General features: G+C 41.3%; 1 protein-coding gene across 1 annotated transcript in view; it reads left to right on the forward strand.

Moving 5' to 3' along the window:
• Positions 1-78: 78 nt before the first annotated feature.
• Positions 79-18,552, forward strand: part of SDHA (succinate dehydrogenase complex flavoprotein subunit A) — a 29,255-nt gene continuing 10,781 nt past the window's right edge. Inside the window, exons 1-7 of the mRNA XM_074945163.1 lie at positions 79-224; positions 7,016-7,102; positions 7,511-7,672; positions 8,293-8,436; positions 11,194-11,358; positions 12,773-12,921; positions 14,734-14,858. Of these exons, the coding sequence (XP_074801264.1) occupies positions 156-224; positions 7,016-7,102; positions 7,511-7,672; positions 8,293-8,436; positions 11,194-11,358; positions 12,773-12,921; positions 14,734-14,858 (901 nt within the window). The 5' untranslated portion in view covers positions 79-155. The remainder of the gene's footprint in view (positions 225-7,015; positions 7,103-7,510; positions 7,673-8,292; positions 8,437-11,193; positions 11,359-12,772; positions 12,922-14,733; positions 14,859-18,552) is intronic.

Consider the following 18,552-nt stretch of genomic DNA (forward strand, 5'->3'; position numbering starts at 1 on the left):
GGGGGAAAGGGAACAACAGCCGCGGGAGCCTGGTCGCCCATCACACTATCCTCCCCCGGCAGTTGGTCTCTCCCGGAGGCTCGCTCCGGTAACTGCGCGGCCAGCCCCGCCCCGGCGCATGCGCAAGAAGTGACCGACTCTCCGGGCAGGGCGAAATGGCGGCGTCTGCTGGCGCGGCGTCGCGGGGGTTAGCGAAGCGGCTGTTCCGACTCCCAGCGGGAGCGGTGAGTGCGCCCCGCCTCGCGGGCAGCCAGCCCCTGCAGAAGGGCGGTGTGTTGGATCGGCGTCTCCCGGGGCGGGAGCTGGTCAGCCCGAGGGGGCCTCTCAGACGGGTCTAACTCGCTCGCGCAGCGCGCGCGCGCACGCGGCGGCGGGGGGAGCCGCGCGCTGCCCCGCCCCCCTGCAGCTCCCCCCCTCCCCTCCGGGCAACAGACGCCGGCTCGGCCCCTCCTCCGCTGTGGCTGTGCTGCTGGGGCGGGGGCTGCCGTACGAGCCTCGTGCCTGAGCTCGCCTAGCACGAAGATCAGACCTGATGTTAAAGCCCCCCCAGCCCCGTTCCCCCTCCGGGTGCCCTTGCAGCGAGAGGGGCCGGCCCAGCAGTCTCTGGCATTGGCTGCCAATCACTCCTCTGTTCGCCGCCAGTCTCGGTAGACGCGAACGAGATGGACAAACGGGTGGGGGAGAAAAGCGAGGCTCTGCGGGGTGAAGTGACTTGCCCCAGGTCGGACAGCTGGTGGGAGGCAGAGCCCGGTAGGGCACCCAGCCCTGGCAGCCCGTAGTGTGGTGTCCTGTCCACTGATCCCTGCTGCCTCCCCCCGTACCCCCTTTGCTCTGTTTTAGCAGGTAGACAAGTGACACCTTTAAGGGTCTTAATTTCAAAGGCCTGTACAATCTGTTTCTGTGGTATCTCTTTGGGATTTGACCTCAGGTACTAGGGATTCAGTGGTAGGAGTTTAGTTCTTGAGCAGCAGTGTCTTTTTTTTAGCAGCCTTATTAAAAAAGTGGGCAGAGGAATACAGCAGTCATGACCGCATGTTAGTAGAAAGGCTTTCAAAGAAACTCTAGTATTCTCAAGGAGACCAACGTGGCCTGGCTGTTTTAAATAGCCTGGTGTTTTATTAAACAACAAGGCAACGTGTATGAGGTTTTATTGGAGTACGGAGTATCTCATCCGTTGCTTTAAATGAATTAATAGTATTTTGCTATAAACAAATATTTGAAAGTTACATACATTTAAAGTGTTTGGAGTGGGGTTGTTAATAACTGGTCTATGAGCCGATAAAGCAAGGAATTATATATGAAAACAAATAGTTTCAGGGGAGCTGAGATGCACACTACACTTGATGCTTTTCATTCCCCCCTCGCTTTCTTTCCTCCACCTGCAGTGAGCTAGTCCTTGTCTTATTTTACTCCATTGTCACACTGAAATAAACAAAGGCAGGGTAATTAGCCTTTTTATTAGGAGAAACTTCTGTAGCAAATGACCACACTATTACTATTTATTACCGTAGTACCTAGAGGCTCTAAGTAGGATTGGGATCCCTTTATGTGCTAGGAACAGTAAGCAACAAAATCAGAAACAGTCCCTGCCAAGACAGATTAACAACCTAAATAAACAGGGCGGTGGGGATATAGAGGCATAGAGGAAAGTGACTTGTGTAAGGTCTCCTAGCTCCCAGGCCTGTGCCCTGACTACAGGATCCTACTGTGTCTCCACTAGCCAGATTAGGAGAGGGGGTTTGGTAGGAAAGGCTGTTGAGTGACAAATAGCTTCATCTAACTTTTCTTAAATTGTTTTCTACTCCAAAAGTTTCTAGATACTCTGGTTAACTGAAGATGTTTCAAAACTTGTCATTCTGTTGTACCATAAATATTTATTTCAGTGACAGTTGTGGTTCTTGGAATTTCACATTCTGAAGAAGAAGTACAAAGAAGTACAGAGATGATTTCCAAGGGGGAAAAACTGATTTTAAAAAGGCTAAAACGTATTTCTGGACTTAGGTTCTGCCACTGCCTAAATAGTGGGGCCATTTTGCATAGGGATATGTGCTTAATTACAGTTTCAGTTTTGCTTTGCAGTTTTCCTATTGCAGTCAAAACTTCTATACTCACTCAAAACTAATACTGAAAAGAACTGATGGACCTCAGTGAGAAATATTGAAAGTGAGCCAGTGACTTGAATGCATTGATTTTTAAAGGTTTTATATAAAATAAATAGGAAGGAAATATGTGTCTTAATGTAGTGGTCCATAAATTTTTCCACTGAATTTTACGGAACTCCAAAATTTTGACTTTAGAGATATAATGAAGAGAAGCAGGCTGGCCTACAAGTCACTCCCTGTGCCATTCTGCCAGGCTGCAGAGGAGCGCCAAAAAAAAAAAAAAAAAAAAAAAGGCAAGGGCATGTGTTAGAACAGGATGTATGTTTCCTGCCTGTTGTTGGAGGATGCTTTCCTAGTTATTGCTGAGGAGTTAGGCTGGTTAAGCAGTGTCCTTTCTCTCAGCTATATGGGGGCATTCTGCCTTTCAGCTTGTCCCCTTCCTCTTCCTGACAGCGTCTCAGTCCTGAGCTCAGAATGCAAAGGACAAGCTGGGAGGAAAAAGTCTCCTGCATAGTAGCCTGGGTGGAACAGGCTGTGAGGAAGACCGTCCTCAGACCTGTTGGGAGAAGGAGGGAAAAAGTAGGCCGTCACATGTGGCAGTGAAAGGAGCTTGCTAGAAGAGGGGGAAAGATTGAATTGTAGTGTTTAGGCAAACAGGAATAATAAAACATTTTCAAGCCTTGCCTACCTTTCTCTAGTTGTTGCAGCTCTGCTGTTTTGAATTTACGTAATATCAAGGGAGCCAAAAATAATAAAAACAACAAGGAATCCAGTGGCACCTTAAAGACTAGCGGTTTATTTGAGCATAAGCTTTCGTGGGTAAAAACCTCACTTCTTCAGACGCACGAAAGCTTATGCTCAAATAAATCTGTTAATCTTTAAGGTGCCTCCGGACTTCTTGTTGTTTTTGTGGATACAGACTAACATGACTAATAAAGAATGTTAGTACAGTAAATTGGATACCTAGGGTGTATTGTATAATCTGTTATATAAAAGGTTACTGTATGTCTTAAAATCACAGTTGAGTAACTAAATGCTCTTATTTGTACATATAATCTTTTAATTTGTTAAATTTACTTTGTTATAAATGAAACTTTACATAGTTTAATTTTTAAAATGGCCAAAACACAAAATTCATGGGACATTAAAGTATTCGGTGTAGTGAAAAATGCATACTGATAATACTTCAGAACTAGTATGCAAATGTAACTCGTGGAACTGATTATCACTTTTCCTGAGTATTCCCCAGGTATGTCTACACAGCAACTAGACATTTTTCTTCGATGTATAGACATACCCCCACACCCATTTCTAGTTGTATGTATGACACACAAAGGCTTCATTATTTGGATTGTCCACTAACTCAGGATTTGTGCAGCCAGTGAATATGAAGTGAGATATTCTCATGAGATCTTCATCCTTGTTCTGTAGGCTTCTGTGCAGCATGCTTCTGAACAAAGCCCCCAGTGAATATACTGCAGAAATGTTCATGCATACATTTTGCATCTTAAATAGGAGGAACACTACCACAGCTATAATTTGTATTCAGAAATCTGAGCTTCAGCAGTTCTGATGAACAGGAAAATGTTGAAAATGAACCTGCTAAACGGTTCATTTTGTTATCCCATTTCTAGAGCCTTCTAATTCAGGGGAAAATATTATGAATGTTTGCAAACCATACAGATGGAAGGTCCCCACAGTGGTTAGGATTGTATTGACTGGCAAATAGTTTGAAAAATCTACCTACTTCTGGAAATGCAAACTAAATGTTCCAAATACTACAGTGTGAGCTAATTGGCACATAATTGACTAAAAATTTAGGCCTGGTCTGCACTACAGGCTTAGGTAGATGTCAAGGCAGCTTACGTCAACCTAACTATGTAAGCATCTACTACACTACGCAGCTTTTAATGACACGGCTGTGCCGCTACAGCCGAGCTGTGCCACTTAAAGGCGTGCAGCGTAGCTGCTGTTTGTTGGCAGGAGAGCGCTCCTGCCGACAAAGCGCTCTTCACACCAGCACTTTTCGTCGGTAAAACTTCGTGTGTGTGTGTGTGTTAACACCCCTCAATGACGAAAGATTTGTCGACAAAGTTCCAGCATAGACGAAGCCTAAAATTTTGCTCCCACTGACATAACTTACCCACTACTCTGCCTTAACTCCACCTCCACGAGAGCCAGAGTGTCAATATCAATGTAGTTAGGTCGACAGTGTCAGTGTAGACACTGTGTTACTTGCATGGACTGTTGCTGGCTTTCAGAAGCCATTTCACAATGACAAAAACAAGAAGGAGTCCAGTGGCACCTTAAAGACTAACCGATTTATTTGGGCATAAGCTTTTGTGGGTAAAAAACCACTTCTTCAGATGCATGGAGTGAAAATTACAGATGCGGGCATTATATACTGACATATGAAGAGAAGGAAGTGGAGATAAGTCCTTTCCCTTCTCTATGTCAGTATATAATGCCCGCATCTGTAATTTTCACTCCATACATCTGAAGAAGTGGCTTTTTACCCACGAAAGCTTATGCCCAAATAAATCGGTTAGTCTTTAAGGTGCCGCCTGACTCCTTGTTGTTTGTGTGGATACCTAACAATGACAGTTAATTGGTGCAAGCGCTCTTGGTGAGCATGCGCACCACTGGTATGAGCAAAGCGTAGATAAGCACGGGCAATGTAATTAGCGCGATGTCTGTACGCTGATGTAAATTATGTTGGCTTAATTTTGTACTGTAGAATGTGCTTAGTTACTGTGTCATGTAGCAAAGTGTTTCTGTAAAATAAGGATATTAAATGTTTCAAAACTGCACATATTGTGGGTTTTTCTTGAACATCAGGATTCCGACTGTTTCCAGCCTGCCCTAGACTTCCATGTTGGATGTTATGTTGTCAGCTAAGACCCTGATTCTGAGGCAGAAGCTTGTGTTGGGATGTCATGTAGTTACAGTTCATTTGGATGTTAAAACCTGTAAAAGAAAGAAAATAGGTTAACTTCCTCCTGTGTTTTAGGGTATTAATAGATTTTATAGTCTGGAGTCTTGAAAAATATTTGCATGTCACCTTTAGTAAAACAAAGCAAGAAATAAACTGCTTGGAATTGCTTGATTGCCAGTTATGAGTTTTCTTTCTATGCAGTAAAGCTGTGCTATCAATCATTCTGAGCAATAAACAACGTAAAGTTATGTTATCTTTTATCTAAGCAAATAAAAGTACACAATAAAATATAGTGGAATACTACAATATAACTATATATCTGAAGCTAGCTTTTGGAGCGAAGAAAACGTCTGCCCTATGCATTTTACACTGAGAGAGACAGGGTGAGGTAATACCTTTTATTGGACCAGCTTTGTTCTATGAATGCAGAGGTGTTAACTGCCCACTTCATTTTGAATGGTTTCATACAACATGTGTTAACTCTTTAACTCTTTATGCTTAACAGTCCCTGCCACTTTGTATTCAGCTATTCTTTTTCATGGTTTGGTAAATCTCAGTTTAGTTGCTTCACTCTTCCAAACCTAAATGACTATGTCTTATAGCCAAGGAACTAGAAACCTTTCATCTAGTTCATTAACATATAGCTAGTTAATGATTCCAAAAAAGTGCAGTGACTAATGGGAGAGTTACAAAGTTCATCCCCATAAAAATGTTTTTCTGAATGTCTTTTGATGATCTTGAATCTTTTTTTTAAATATTTCTTTTACAATTCTTGCTTCTGGTATCAGTACCGCTTACCTTTCTTGTATAGGGTGCATGTTATAGTGGCACTGAAGCACTCCTATCGTTAAGCTTATGTCATGACATCTGTTTAAAGGTCACCCTTTAAGTCATTTAAATGATTTTACAATATCAATCCATATTTTGGTTGCATTGTAGTTCCTGCTACTCAACCTCTCCTGTTCACATTGTAGATTGGTTCTGTCTTCCTTTGTGTGTGTGTCTTCTCAAGTTTGTATCTTTTGCAAATTTGGGAAGTGTAGAATTTCCACCAAGGAAACACCTGACACGTGTGGTGACTGTACAGGATGTAGAGGTGCCTTGGTTAATCAAAAATACTACTTCTAGAAGGTGGAAAACATAGGAATCTGAGCAGAGCTATAGAGAGCATTACTGCTTGAAATCTGAAATGCTTCGCCTTTGTAACAAAAGGAGATTTGTGGTTACTGATATTGGCATGTCCTACACTTGCCACTCCCTGGTCCTCAAGTCTCTCTTCAGTAGTTAGACCTCCACTTACACCTGAGCTTGGGCACCCTTTCTTTGGCCAGACCTCATGTATATTACAATATGTGCATAATACCTCCTAGTTCAGGTTCCTCCTGGAAAAAAAAAACACCCCAAAACCCATTACTGAATAATTTAAAAAATAACCATCCACCCTCCCAAAGGTCTCATGCCTTGCTGTGGCCAACAAAATAAACTGAATTTTTGTTGTTCTAGACAAAACAGTTTGAGATGACATTACAAAATAGTTCAAACTACTTTACAAAAGTGAAATAGCTGTGATTTTTTTTTTCATACTGTTCAGTCTCAAAAACCTTCTCTCGTTACCCCAGACTTAAAAACAATTGTCTGTCAGAGTATATGCAGATTGGTCTTGTTTTAGCTGGTTAGCATGACTTGTGGAGAAGTAGGGGTCAACACAGGAATTACAGAGATTGCTCTATTTTTTAAATCTTGGGTAGATTTTGTCTCTGTCACAGCCTGTATTTAGGAACAAGCAGGACTTTCCCCCCTACAAATTATCCTAAAGCTATATGAATTCAATATTCTTTAGAGATATGTATTAACAAATTACAGTCAGAAGTAAAGCATATTTGTTTTAGACATTGTGTAACTGGAAATTATGGGAATCTGGCTCATAAAACATCTGTAAAGTACAACATTTTACATAATTTTGAACATGTTTCAACAGTGGCCAGCAGCTTGCCAGGCTCTTGCACGTAACTTTCACTTTACTGTCTATGGAAAGAAGAATGCATCTGCTAAAGTTTCTGATTCGGTAAGTTCATATTTATCTATGAGACAGTCTTCTTTCCTGGTGGTTCAGTGTATATTCTTAATGTTTCTGGCATTTGGAAGGAGAGAATAGAACGGGATTATCAGCGTTCTGGTTTCATGTATACTTTTTTGTTGAAGAAAATTTCAGTAGGGGCAGTGAATCGTTAAAATGGGTCATGCGTTGACTTTAGTAATACGTACTGTATTGACTAGAACCTACTTAAATGATTCATTCACACTATGCTAAGCTTGTGATACGGGTAAAATCAGTGATATGCACAGTTTGAGAAACTTGCTATATATCCTCCAGTATACATTAAAAGAAAATGCATAAAGTAGTTAAACTGACACCCTGCTTGAGCTATAATCATTTGACTTATGATCTTAATGCAGTAATCTTTCTCCTCAGATTTCTACACAATATCCAGTAGTTGACCATGAATTTGATGCTGTCGTTGTGGGTGCTGGTGGGGCAGGTTTGCGGGCTGCATTTGGTTTGTCGGAGGCTGGATTTAATACAGCATGTGTTACAAAGCTGTTCCCTACCAGATCCCATACTGTTGCTGCACAGGTAAGAATTTAAATACAATTATGTTGACATTTAAAATACTAATATTTTCATAACACAGATTTTATGTATGGAATATTATGATTCATAAATTGACTGAATTTCAGTCCCCACATTATGATTAGTAAAAATGGAGATGAGGATCTAAGTAAAACAGTTTAGGAAAATTGTATATGTTTGACTTTTATTCTATGGCTTCCTTATTTTTTGTTGTATTAACATGCCACTCCATTTTATGATTTCAGTTGTTAAGTGTGTACAGTGTTGTAATATATTCTGCTGTTCAAAATGTTTTACCCTAAAAAGAATGAGATGTTAACCATTGGGAAGTTTGATAAAAACTTATAATTTCTACTTTATAAATGAGAGACAAGGTGGGTTAAGTAATCTCTCTTATTAAACTAACTTCTTTTGGTGAAAGAGATGTGTTTGAGTTTACACAGTTTCTTCAGGTTTGTACGCTGTATAAATGGCACAGCACATAAATTTGATTCTCAAGTAATTTGTCCGTTGTCTTAAATATTATTTAATATTGTGTGTTTTAATGGGATTGAGAAATGAACTGGCTTTTGAAATTGTGCATTTCAAATGTCACTTTGGGGAAATATATTTTTCATTTTCAGGGAGGGATCAATGCTGCTTTGGGAAACATGGAGGAAGATAACTGGAGATGGCACTTCTATGACACTGTGAAAGGATCTGACTGGCTGGGAGACCAGGATGCCATTCATTACATGACTGAGGAGGCACCTGCTGCAGTTGTAGAGGTGAAATTATTCATATTGAAGTTTATTTGAATTATAATTATCTGCAACCCAAATCAGTATCCATAGTGACATTTTAATGATACAAAAAGAAAAGGAGGACTTGTGGCACCTTAGAGACTAACAAATTTATTTGAGCATAAGCTTTCGTGATCTACAGCTCACTTCATCGGATGCATGCAGTGGAAGATACAGTGGGGAGATCTATATACACAGAGAACATGAAACAGTGGGTGAGCTAGTACCAGCAGGAGAGCGGGGGGGGGGGGGGGAGGAGGAACCTTTTGTAGTGATAATCAAGGTGGGCCGTTTCCAGCAGTTGACAAGAATGTCTGAGGAACAGCCGGGGGCGGAGAATAAACATGGGGAAATAGTTTTACTTTGTGTAATGACCCATCCACTCCCAGTCTTTATTCAAGCCTAAGTTAATTGTATCCAGTTTGCAAATTAATTCCAATTCAGCAGTCTCTCGTTGGAGTCTGTCTTTGAAGTTTTCTTTGTTGAAGAATTGCAACTTTTACGTCTGTAATCGAGTGACCAAAGAGACTGAAGTGTTCTCCAACTGGTTTCTGAATGTTCTAATTCTTGACGTCTGATTTGTGTCCATTTATTCTTTTACGTAGAGACTGTCCAGTATGGCCATTGTACATGGCAGAGGGGCACTGCTGGCACATGATGGCATAGATCACATTGGTAGATGTGCAGGTGAACGAGCCTCTGATAGTGTGGATGATGTGATTAGGCCCTATGATGGTGTCCCCTGAATAGATATGTGGACACAGTTGGCAACGGGCTTTGTTGCAAGGATAGGTTCCTGGGTTAGTGGTTCTGTTGTGTGGTTTGTGGTTGCTGGTGAGTATTTGCTTCAGGTTGGGGGGCTGTCTGTAAGCAAGGACTGGCCTGTCTCCCAAGATCTGTGAGAGTGTTGGGTCGTCCTTCAGGATAGGTTGTAGATCCTTGATGATGCGTTGGAGAGGTTTTAGTTGGGGGCTAAAGGTGATGGCTAGTGGCGTTCTGTTATTTTCTTTGTTGGGCCTGTCCTGTAGTAGGTGACTTCTGGGTACTCTTCTGGCTCTGTCAATCTGTTTCTCCACTTCAGCAGGTGGATATTACAGTTGTAAGAACGCTTGATAGAGATCTTGTAGGTGTTTCTCTGTCTGAGGGGTTGGAGCAAATGTGGTTGTATCATAGAGCTTGGCTGTAGACAATGGATCGTGTGGTGTGGTCTGGATGAAAGCTGGAGGCATGTAGGTAGGCACAGCGGTCAGTAGGTTTCTGGTATAGGGTGGTGGTTATGTGACCATCACTTATTAGCACTGTAGCGTCCAGGAAGTGGATCTCTTGTGTGGACTGGTCCAGGCTGAGGTTAATGGTGGGATGGAAATTGTTGAAATCATGGTGGAATTCCTCAAGAGCTTCTTTTCCAGGGGTCCAGATGATGAAGATGTCATCAATGTAGCGCAAGTAGAGTAGGGGTGTTAGGGGACGAGAGCTGAGGAAGTGTTGTTCTAAGTCAGCCATAAAAATGTTGGCATACTGTGGGGCCATGCGGGTACCCATGGCAGTGCCGCTGATTTGAAGGTATACGTTGTCCCCAAATGTGAAATAGTTATGGGTGAGGACAAAGTCACAAAGTTCAGCCACCAGGTTTGCCGTGACATTATCGGGGATAGTGTTCCTGACGGCTTGTAGTCCATCTTTGTGTGGAATGTTGGTGTAGAGGGCTTCTACATCCATAGGGGCTAGGATGGTGTTTTCAGGAAGATCACCGGTGGATTGTAGTTTCCTCAGGAAGTCAGTGATGTCTCGAAGATAGCTGGGAGTGCTGGTAGCATAGGGCCTGAGGAGGGAGTCTACATAGCCAGACAGTCCTGCTGTCAGGGTGCCAATGCCTGAGATGATGGGGCGTCCAAGATTTCCAGGTTTATGGATCTTGGGTAGCAGATAGAATACCCCTGGTCAGGGTTCCAGAGGTGTGACTGTGTGGATTTGTTTTTGTGCTTTTTCAGGGAGTTTCTTGAGCAAATGCTGTAGTTTCTTTTGGTAACCCTCAGTGGGATCAGAGGGTAATGGCTTGTAGAAAGTGGTGCTGGAGAGCTGCCTAGCAGCCTCTTGTTCATATTCCGACCTATTCATGATGACAATAGATACTATTCCAGTCTAATATCTGTAAACTTTGTATAAAGAAAAGGAGTACTTGTGGCACCTTAGACGAACCAATTTATTTAAGCATGAGCTTTCGTGAGCTACAGCTCACTTCATCGGATGCATACTTCATACTTCAGTATGCATCCGATGAAGTGAGCTGTAGCTCACGAAAGCTCATGCTCAAATAAATTGGTTAGTCTCTACAGTGCCACAAGCACTCCTTTTCTTTTTGCGAATACAGACTAACACGGCTGTTACTCTGAAACCTGTCACTTTGTATAAAGAGAAACTCCTTTCTTTGTTGCCTTCTTGAGCATGAGTGATAAGTTTATTAGTGTTACAAAGCAGCCATAACAGTAACTAGGGATGTAAATATTGTTTAAAAAGTTAACCGTTTAAACGATTAAAAAATATTTCGTTAAAACGGTTAACTGATTAAAGGGGCTGCTCTGGCTGGCCAGTTGGCTGTCCCACAGGTTAACAGTTAAGGCAGATTACCTGGTAAGACTAATGCTTATTCGTTAACGAGTTAACATTTTACATCCCTAACAGTAACTTGCCTGTTGCTGAAGTCCACAGCTATATCTCTAATACTTTGTTTGGGCTCAATAGCTGGAAAATTATGGAATGCCGTTTAGCAGAACAGAAGAAGGGAAGATCTATCAGCGTGCCTTTGGTGGACAGAGCCTTCAGTTTGGAAAAGGGGGACAGGCTCATCGATGCTGTTGTGTCGCGGACAGGACAGGACACTCACTGTTGCATACACTGTATGGCAGGGTAAGAGACTGTGAAATGGGAAACAGAACTTGACTTTTGTTTTTAACTAATGGCTACTATAGGGATTTAAAAAAGTTGTTTGAAGTAATAGTGCTGTTACTTGTGGGCTCTGCTATATATGAGTTTAGAGTCAGCAAGGAATCCAGGAAAATTCCTAATCTTGATCCCAGGCCTCCTTTTTTCCCCTGGCATGCCTCTGCTTGATATCAGCGTGACAGAAACAGAAGAAGGCTGAAAAAAGAATCTGCTTTTCCTGCACTTCTTCCTGGAGAGAATGCATAGATAGTAAGCTCTGCTAATTTTGTAGCCAGAGGAAGCTCTCTCTTCCTTTTGCTGCTATGCCATGACACACTCACCTACTGCCCCTCCCCACACAACCACTCATCCACCCCTTGGCCAGTACCAGGAAGAGTTCATCTAAACCTTCTCATGGGCCAAGAAAAAACTGTGACAGAGCACCCCAGCAGGGAAGTAACAAGTAAGATCAGCCTCCATCTACCCTCACAGCAAGTATGGGAAACTAGGAGGGTAAGTGTGGTTCTGGCAAAAGTGCTACCACGAAGCTGCCTGAGCTTGTCTCATCAGCCTCTACTTAATAGGTCTCTAGTTAATAGGTCCTGTCCATCTCCTAGTGCAAGGCCATAAAAGATGGAAATATCCAGAGTATCATTAAGAACTAGTAAGTGGCCCTTAGACCTAATTTCAGTAAGGACTTAACAGCCCATGTACTTTATGCACTCTTTACAGAGGCTTAGCTAATTGTTCATCTCTATCCTGAGTGAGGCCTGTATGTGGAACCATAATATAGATAAATAGTATAGGGGCTGAAGAGAGATGGGGCACCTGCTTCTAGGTGCTGTCTGGTTCTTCCAGAGATGAAGAAAGCTCCCATAGTCCACTTGCCCAGCTGCTGGTATCTTTGGCCCTGTTAACACCTTAATATAGTGCTTGAAGTGTGACGTGAGCTTTCTCCAGGGTATTTGAGGGGTAATATGCTAGTGCATGGGACAGGAACTGAAAGAGATCAGCAAGTGAGACTCACCATATACCAGGTATTGTCAACTACACAAAGTAAACTGAAACATGGACTTTTTCTCATCTACCTTCGTTGTTACTTATACCAATGATAAGTACAACATTTTCAGATAAATTTGATGAGAGACTGTTCCTTTAAATGGTTTGGTAATTAAGAATGGCCTGTCCAATCTAAATGTTCTGTATTTTCTAGAATACCATTATCCTAAAAGAGCCGCAGACTTTCTGCATACAGGCTTATCTGGATAATAGTTTCCATGAGAACTGGGTCTGATTTTATTCTTATGTAACTAGGCACTTTTTAACAAGGCTGTGGGGAAAAAAAAATTTGTTTAGCTTTTGCATGTTCCTTAACTATTGAACATTTTTTCTTTTCTAGTCCTTACGATATGATACCAGCTATTTTGTTGAGTATTTTGCCTTGGACCTCCTGATGGAAAATGGAGAATGTCGTGGAGTTATTGCACTTTGCATAGAAGATGGCTCAATACATCGTTTAAGAGCAAAGAACACTGTTGTTGCCACTGGGTAATGTGATATAAAATTATGCTGAAGTAAAAAAAAAAAAAAAAAAAAACTTTGTAATGTGAGGTAGCATAATCTAGAACCTAGAGGAGAGGATATGGGTGTCTGGAGACAAGGGTTTGAGTCCAAATTATGGTGTTGGCACACTGACCTTGCACAAGACATTTCATATGTCTCCATTTCCCCATCTGTAAAAGGGGAATAATAATCCTTCTACTTAAATCATATTTTACCTTTTGGGTGCAAACAGAATAAATGCAATTTAATTACTCCATTTAGGTTTAGTTCCATGCTTTAATATACTGTATTTACTCAACCTTAACATTAATACTTTCATAATGTAAATTCACTACCCTGAGTTTAGCTTTAAGTTCCAAAGCAATACTATAAAGCTAAATCTAGGGGCAGTTAGTGTGGGCTGGGAAGTAAGGGATAATCTTTAAAATATTTTGAAGTTGCATTATACTTTCTGCTTTTACTTAATACTAGATGTAAACTGGCAGTGGCAAGACAATGTATCTATAGGGCCTACTGAGTAGTCCTCCTCCAGGAGATTTTTGTGCGAGGTAAAGTGTAGCCGCTCCCAGTGTGTCAAAATATATTAGAAAATACAAACAGAAATGGATTTACTGCAGGGTAACCTAGTGGATCACTAAAAGACTAATTGTGGTAACCCATGTAATTTTGGTGCAACAATTACATGTGGTCCTAATTTTGGGTAACTGATCTTCTCTGCCCTGTCCTCTTTTGTCGGTCCTGTCCTCTTCTGCATTAGTCTTTTATCTCCTTGTTAGATTTAGATCAGCAACTCTAGCATAAATGGAATAATACTGAGTTTGTGCAGAGAAGCACAATTTGTGTTTGGTGGCTGCATAACGTGGGTGCCTTATTAGGTCCCTAAATAAGTGAATTGATTTTTTTTCAGCGATACTGAGCAATCACAATCCTGTTAAAGTCAATAGGAGCACTGTATGCTCGAACCTCTGGAAAATCAAGACTTTTTTTAATGTAAAAATGAATTTAGGTGCCAGAATTTATGCAATTGAGTTTGGAAATCTTGTCTAAACTTTATTTCAAGCTGTGAAAATTGCACCTTAGATGTACAATCCTGGTTTTACATTATTTTTATCTCCCTTGGACATTGTAGTATGCTGTTCCTGCCAGAAGTTGCTAACAGCACTAGTCTCATTAAACTTGTGTACTTGAGGTAGTGTCATGGAAATAAGAAACAGAGGAGAAATAACTTATCTTCCTGAAAGAACTCTGCATGAAGAAAGGCACTGTTTTCAGAAAAAAACACAGTTCTGGTATTTAGTTGAGCAGAGCCAGATCACCTGACCCAAAGTAAAACAATGGGTGTATGAGGGGAAAATGGCATGTGATTCCTCTCTCAAAAAATTGACCCCATTAGTGGGACATAATTCCACTGACAACTTTTGAAAGGAACCCTAGTTAGCAATTCTAGAGGAAGTGTGGTGCTATTCCTCTTTCACCTACTAGCCTCAAGTTATTTTTCAGATATTAGTTGAGCTAGATGATCCTCCACTAGATCAAGTTGCACAGCACACAACCTATCCATTTTGTTCACATTAAGCTTCTCACAAATTTAATTTAACCTAATGTGTGTGATAAATGAGTACAGTGGCTGACTGAATGCTATGCATAAAGTCCTCTGCTTTAGTTGAATTGTAAATTTGCCGTTGTACAAAGTGCAAAGAATAAGCTAAACATCCTAATGAAATCTTACTGCTTCTCTACTGATTTCTTAAGGAAAATATTGCAGACAAATTTTAATTTTTGAAATGTTTTCTCTAGTGGGTATGGCCGCACCTTCTTCAGTTGCACATCTGCTCATACCAGCACAGGTGATGGTACAGCTATGGTCACACGAGCTGGCCTTCCTTGCCAGGACTTAGAGTTTGTACAGTTCCACCCTACAGGTACGGTATAAGACTAGAAAGGCACTCTTCGTTTTCTAGGAATTTGAAGTATTCAAAAAATAACATCTTTGAAATATTAAGCCTCACAGTTTTATAGTATTTAAGAGGTGTAGTATCTTAAGCAGGTTCAAAGCTTTTCAGCTCACCCTTAACATCCAGTTTCAAGTTGCAGGTTCCCCTGCAACATTTAATATTGCAAGCAACTAAATGGAGCAAGGAATTGACATTCATTAAACTTATTTAGATGTTTTTGTTGTCTGCAACTGTTGTAGGGAAAAATACAGAATCCTGAATTCAGGAGTCTTATGAAATAAAGTGGGAGATGCTTCAACTGTTGTATAAAAACTACTTAAGTTGTACATTTTGGCATAAACTTGCATGCAATTAATTTTGGGCTTTAAACACTCTATCAAATATAGTTACTTTATAAAATTTAGGTTCGTGTTTCAAAATTGTAATCTAGTGCCTCCACTTGTCTCTAGCTTTAAAATAACAAAAATGAATTATTCCTTTAATTTTTTAAATCTTAGGTTGTACACTGCATTTGTTTCTTAATCCTGGGAAGCATTAGCATCAAGAAATCAGTTGATAATTCCAAAAGAAATAAGATTAAAGTTCAAAAATACAGTATTGATTAAAGACATTCTAATAACTGAAGTCAAGATCTTCATAGTTAAGGATCTGCACACAAGTTTGCCTTTGATGTAGTGTCCATGCTCCTCATGATACTTGACCAGTGAACTGAATGTATATAAGCATACTTGACAGAATTTGATTTTTATTGTTTAAGTTTTGACTATTAATATCAATTTTTATTTTTAAGCACTTTTTTGATATTTTTTTAACAATTTTCCCAGTTGTGGGAAATTAAGGAGAGCCTTAGGTTTTGGGGTTAGGGCAGGGCTGCAGGTGGCTCTCTATGTGGCTGAGGGTTCAGAGAGACCCAGGTAGAAGGTGTAGGGGAGTCTGCGGTCTTGGTCCAGGGAGCAGAGATCTCTGTCCAGGGATGTAAGGAGGAGGATGAGCCCCCTGCTGTAGGGAAGGCCTCACCGCTGCTGAATGGCTCTTGCTGGGGAGAGCCCTGCTGGCTGCCAGTGAGTGAGTGAGTAGGGCAATGACAACAGAGCTGCAGAGGGCTCCCCACAGGGCCAGTGACACTGGATCCCTGCAGGCGCAAGGTGCAGAGAAAGCTGTGATCCTGGCAGGGAGAGCAGAGGTTGCTGGCTAGGGCCATGACGACCAGCCCCCAGCTGCAGGAGAGGCCAACCCAGCTGCTGAGCGGTTCCTGCCTGGGAACAGCTTCTATACTCCTAGGTGAGAGGGTGCGGAGCCATAACAGCAGGACTGTAGAAAGCTGCCTGCATGATTGCAGGCTCATGACATGAATCCTTGTAGGTCAGGGGTGAGCAAACTGCGGCCCATGGGCCGGATGCGGCTAGCCAGCCGTTTTAAGCTGGTCCTCAAGCTCCCACTGGGCAGTGGGGTCTGGTGAAATAAACGTTTACTGTGTGTCAGGTGAAATAAACATTTACTGACAACTAACAATTTAAACTGAATCCTGCCAAGCCTGTTACAAGTATATTATAGTGCAGTTTTTGTGATTTCAGAAGGTGCAGGGACATAACTACTGTGTAAATTGGTTTGATATGTGAATTGCAGTCTGAGTGGGAAGGGGAAGGTATATTGAAATATTGTGGAGTCTTCCAGCAACTGCATTTTTCGGGTAGATGGAAATCTATTGGGCTGCCTCTTATACTGGAATTGTAGAAAATGTTTATGGAAGGTAAGAAACTAGCTGTTGGTGTTGAAGTGAGGGACAGTGTGTCTTTGGGACTATTGGTTATATGTAGTCATGGACCTGTACTTAATGTATGGGTAATGAAGGCTTATGGAAAGGTGGATGAGGTATGGTTACTTGGTCATAGCTTAGTAAAATGGTCATTCTTGGCTATCTGGAGTGTGGGTGTTAAGTTTTTCTGGATCTTTGAATTTCCTAACTTTAAAAGGTGTTATAACTATAATGTTATAATGAGATTTCATTGTGTATACATGTTATATTTACCATCATTTATCACTTTAATGCTTTTTTAGTCAAAGAATCTTCATAGTTTATTTAAGTTATTGAATTATCAATGTCAGTATTCCTTAAATTTGTTAATCAGCCAACACTTTCACTTCCCAGGATCACCCAGAGGAGTGAGATGATCAAGTGGGTCTTGCTAAGTTTGGGGGAAGAGAAGACAAGACTCACTAAGCTAATCTTTACTCCCCGGGTGACCCAGGGAGCTACAGAAGCATACCTGACAGGTTTCAGAGTAGCAGCCATGTTAGTCTGTATTCACAAAAAGAAAAGGAGTACTTGTGGCACCTTAGAGACTAACAAATTTATTTGAGCATAAGCTTTCGTAAGCTACAGCTCACTTCATCGGATGCATTCAGTCATCAGTGCATCCGATGAAGTGAACTGTAGCTTACAAAAGCTTATACTCAAATTTGTTAGTCTCTAAGGTGCCACAAGTACTCCTTTTCTAGAAGCATACCTATTGCACTCCTCCTTCCTTACAGTCATAGTAGTGGAGCAGCAAAGATGTGGAACTGCAAGCAGTCATAAAATCGTTGATCGTATGCAGAATGGTTTCTGAGTTAAGTCCTCAGACAACAGGGTGTTCAGAAACATTGAGACCTTGCAGAGTTTACCGGCTCCACTGAGACGCTGCAGATTTCTGTGTTTCACATGATCATAGTGAGCAAATCCCAAAGTAACCACCCTTCCAGGAAAAGTGTTCAAAGGTACTAATTGCCTTTTGGGACAGATAAATAAAACAATTGATTTTAGACGGTTTGAGGGATGATGTTCACAAAGGTCAAATTTAACAATTGAAAAGTCTCTGTTGTAACTCTTGTATGTCCAAATCCTGGCTTTTTTTAACCTTGCATTTGGTACAAAAATCCTTCTTTGGCAGAAGATCACAAATGTAAATTTTAGACAGACTTTTTGAGGAGGAGTATTGAGGCCCAAGTGTGGAATATAATAGAAAACAATTTAAAACATTAACTTTGGAGTATTCAGTGGTGTGACTGTTCTCATGATAACAAGGACTGTGGGTCACCTTGTTACTCCCTGCCTCCAGGGAGAGGGAATCTTTCTGGTTTTGCTGGGTGTCAGCTCCCTTACACCTCCGGACTTTCAACAACTCAAGCACTCTTCTCTGCGCTGTGTCAGCCCTGTCTTCGCCTTGCAGGTTAATAATAGTTGCACTCAAATCCCCAAGGCCCTTTGAATTTTTCTCCTGTGATATCCAGCTCCTGACACTGGTTACTCTCAGAAATTCTAGATTGTCTGCGCCCAAAGGTGCAATATATCCCAATTTACCAGTTTTACATTAAACCACTGCTTCCTGTAAACCACACAGCACTCGTGAGCACTTACAATACAATGAGATGATAGGTTTAAGAAAATCAGAATTTAACTAGAAACGAGAGAGTGGTGAAAACAAGTAGTTACAGTACAAAACAAAATAATAAAATGCTAACCTGGATCACTAGTGTATTTTCCCCCAAAAGTTCAGTCTGTTATACAGCTGGGAGCTGGCTGGGTTCCCAAGAACCCATATCCAAACCTTCATGAAAGCAATCCTATTCAGAGGTTTTCCATAGTGGATTGGTCCGTAGTGACTTTCCCCACACACCGGTA

This window comes from Natator depressus, chromosome 2 (genome assembly GCF_965152275.1).
Source record: "Natator depressus isolate rNatDep1 chromosome 2, rNatDep2.hap1, whole genome shotgun sequence".
Taxonomy (NCBI): Eukaryota; Metazoa; Chordata; order Testudines; family Cheloniidae; genus Natator; species Natator depressus.